The sequence below is a fragment of the Chrysochloris asiatica genome, unplaced genomic scaffold (genome assembly GCF_000296735.1).
Source record: "Chrysochloris asiatica unplaced genomic scaffold, ChrAsi1.0 scaffold00041, whole genome shotgun sequence".
Lineage (NCBI taxonomy): Eukaryota > Metazoa > Chordata > Mammalia > Afrosoricida > Chrysochloridae > Chrysochloris > Chrysochloris asiatica.
Window position 1 is genome coordinate 12600597 of NW_006408559.1, and position 3334 is coordinate 12603930.

The following is a 3334-nucleotide window of genomic DNA, read 5'->3' on the forward strand; positions in this document are numbered from 1 at the left end:
ATTTCTGTGTTAAGAAACATTCAAGATCAGAAGTTTTCAACTGGGTCCATGTCTGAACACATTTCTGGTCAACACAACTCAGAGTGGGGAGGGGGATAGTGCTTACTGGCTTCTAGTGGGTAGTGGTGGTGGTGTGCCGTGGAGTTGGTTCCAACCCATAGTGACCCTATATAGGGTTTCAGAGGCTGTATATCTTTACGGGAGCAGAAAGCCTCATCTTTCTCCCACAGAACGGCTGATAGTTTTGAACTGCTGATCTTGAGGTTAGCAGGCCGGCTCATAACCACTATGCTACCAGAGCTCCTTCTTTTAGTGGGTCAGAAATGCTGCTAAAAAGCCTCCTACACCCACAGCCATTAAGTCGATTCCAACTCTTAGCAATCCTGTAGAACTGCCCCAGAGGGTTTCCTAGGCATAATCTTAACAGATGTGAAAAGCTGAACAATGAATAAGGATGACGTAGAAGAATCGATGCATTTCAATGATGATGTCAGCAAGGAATACTGAAAGTACCATGGACTGCCAAAAGAACAAACAAATCTGTCTTGGAAAAAGTGTAGCCAGAGTGCTCCTCAGAAGGGAGAACAGTGAGACTTGGTCTCCCATACTTTGGACATGTTATCAGGAGTGACCAGTCACTGGAGAAAAACATGTTTGGCAAAGTTATTTTAAAAATGGAAGACATTCAACAAGGTTGATTGACACAGTAGATGAATCAATGGGCTCAAACATAAAAAGTGTGAGGACGAGCCAGGGCTGGGCAGTGTTTTGTTCTGTTGTCCATAAAGTCATTAAGAGTCAGCGCCAAGTCAACAGCACCTAACAACAACGACCACCTTATGGAAGTAGACCACCATGCTTTTTAGAGTGGCTGGTGATCTTTGGTTAGCAGCCAAGCACATAACTACTGTCCCACCAAGGTTCCTATAAAAACAAGCCCTTGGAGGCAGAGAAGATGACATGGAGAGACGCAGCAGCTAGAGACTATAGACCCAGAAAGGGAGAGGGGCTGTGTGCTGACAACCGCAGGGGGGCAGGCTTGTAGGATATACCGTTTGGTTGGTTGATGATGCATGGAGGGGATTGTAACCATGGCAATGAGACGATATAGGATAGAATGAATGTAAAACCAATGTTCTCCCATGTAAACTATCACATAATTCACAATAAAACATTAAAAAAAACAAACCCACGCAACAAATGTTGTGCAGTGCCGTGAGCTGGTTCTGACTCACAGCGAACCTCTATAGGATTTCTGAGGCAGTAAATCTTTGCAGGAATCGTTCTTCCTCAGAGTGACTGGTGGGCTCGAACCGCTGAATTTGTGGTTCATAGTCCAGTGTTATCCTAAGGAGCTACCGTGTTTCATCCATAAAGATTGTTGTAAAGCGCCATCGAGTCGGTTCCAACTCATAGCAACCCTGTATAGGGTTTCCGAGGAGCAGCTGGTGAGCTTGAACCACCAACCTTGCAGTTTAATCTGACCCTGAAGTCCAGCACATTAACCCCCAGCACCACACCAGAGCTCCTATCCATAAAGCTTAATTACCCTAAAACATCAATAGTGCTGAGGCTGAAGAATCCTGTTCTGGATTTACCTAGAAAAATAAATTAAAATACTCCTAGAAGCACAACTGGAAGAAAGTCGTATCACTCTACTTCCAAAAGATTACAACCACTGAAACCCTACGGGGTACAGACATGGGCTTCCCCTGAGCTTGAATCCACTTGACAGCAACTAGTTTGGCTTGGGTTTTATTGGATGGTGCTAATGACTAAGTACTTAACTGCTAACTGAAAGGTTGATAGTTTAGGCCCACCCAGAGGTGCCAAGGAAAAATGACCTGGTGATCTACTTTGAAAAAAATCAATCATTGAATTGATTAAGCAGATTTAGAAACAAGATCGCTAATGTCGCCCCCTAGGGGCAGAGTGCAGCAACACAGAACTCCCACCCAAAACACTGAATTCAGATGAAGAAAATGATGTAAAAACCTTTTCTCCAAAGAATTTCCGTATAAAACTCAGACCCAATTTATTCCCCTGAACATCACTGGTAAATATTGCCATCTGTAGAATCCTCATTTCAGCTGCGACAAAAACCGAAATGTATGGTATTCTCTTAGACCCAAAACAAGGTAGAAAATGTTCTATCCTAGTGGCACAGTGGTGACGTGCTCAGCTGCTAACCAGACTTGAACTCACCAGTAACTCCTCAACCTGCTTCTGTAAGAATGTTGTTGTTGTTGTTGTTGCAAAGTGCTGTCAAGTCGGTTCTAACCCACAGCGGCCCAGTATAGGGTTTCTGTGGAGCGGCTAGTGAGCTTAAACCGCCAACCTTGAAGTTCAAATGACTTTGCAGTCCAGCACGCACAGCGCCACACCATGGGGATCCTATATAGGGTTTCTGAAGCTATAAATCTTTACAGGAGCAGAAAGCCTCATCTTTCTCCTGAGGAACAGCTGGTGGGTTCGAACTGCTGACCCTAAGATTAGCAACCCGACGGGTACCCTACTGCACCAATGGGGCCTCATCATAGAAACTACCCCAAGGAGAGCCTCTGGAGCAGCCAACCGGATGGCAGTGGGTTTGGGTTTGGTTTTTATACCACACAGAATCGGACCCTACCATGTGTGAAAACCATGGAATAAAACCAAAAGCCATTTTGTACTAAATCAGCCAGTGTTTTCACAAGTTCTAGGATGAGCTCATGGGAACACAAACTGACCTCTGTGTTGTGTGTTTCTGCAGGACACGTGGATAAATATTAACTAAGCAAATAATCACTTCATTGTCTGTTTCCGTTGATTGGTAAATATTCCCAGAACCCGTTGGATCAGTCCAGCTCACATACTGAAAATCCACCCTACTTGGGTTTCATCTTCCTTGACTCCCCAGAGCATTGGCCATCTTTATCCCAGGACTTCCCTCAAACACGAATGGAACTCTTCAAGAAAACTGTGTTTTGCCCAGGAGGCTAGCACCATGCTATCCTGATACTACCGTGGATCTGGCCAGCCCAACCACTGCCCCCCACTTACCTACAGTTTTTGGGGTCACAATAGGCCTGCTCGATATTCTCCATGAGTTGAAGGTCCGTCCAGGTGTTTGCAGCAATCAGCACCTGCCACCGATAGGGCAGGTGGAAGTGGACTTTGCCGCACTTTTCTACAAAAACAGAGAGGAGGGTTGAGGATCTGTCATGGACTGAATGGTGTGCCCACTCCCACCAAAATACGTGTCAGCTTGGCTGGGCTGTGATTCTCAGTGGTTTGGCAGTTACACGGTGATGTAATACAACAGTTATGCAGTGATGTAATATGGCAGTTGTGC

At 45.3% G+C, this 3334-nt stretch overlaps 1 protein-coding gene across 1 annotated transcript in view; it reads right to left on the minus strand.

Annotated features, from left to right (window-relative positions):
- ZC3HAV1 (zinc finger CCCH-type, antiviral 1) overlaps positions 1-3334 on the minus strand; it is a 79526-nt gene that overhangs the window by 32990 nt on the left and 43202 nt on the right. The window contains exon 6 of the mRNA XM_006861243.1: positions 3043-3169. Within this exon, the coding sequence (XP_006861305.1) occupies positions 3043-3169 (127 nt within the window). The remainder of the gene's footprint in view (positions 1-3042; positions 3170-3334) is intronic.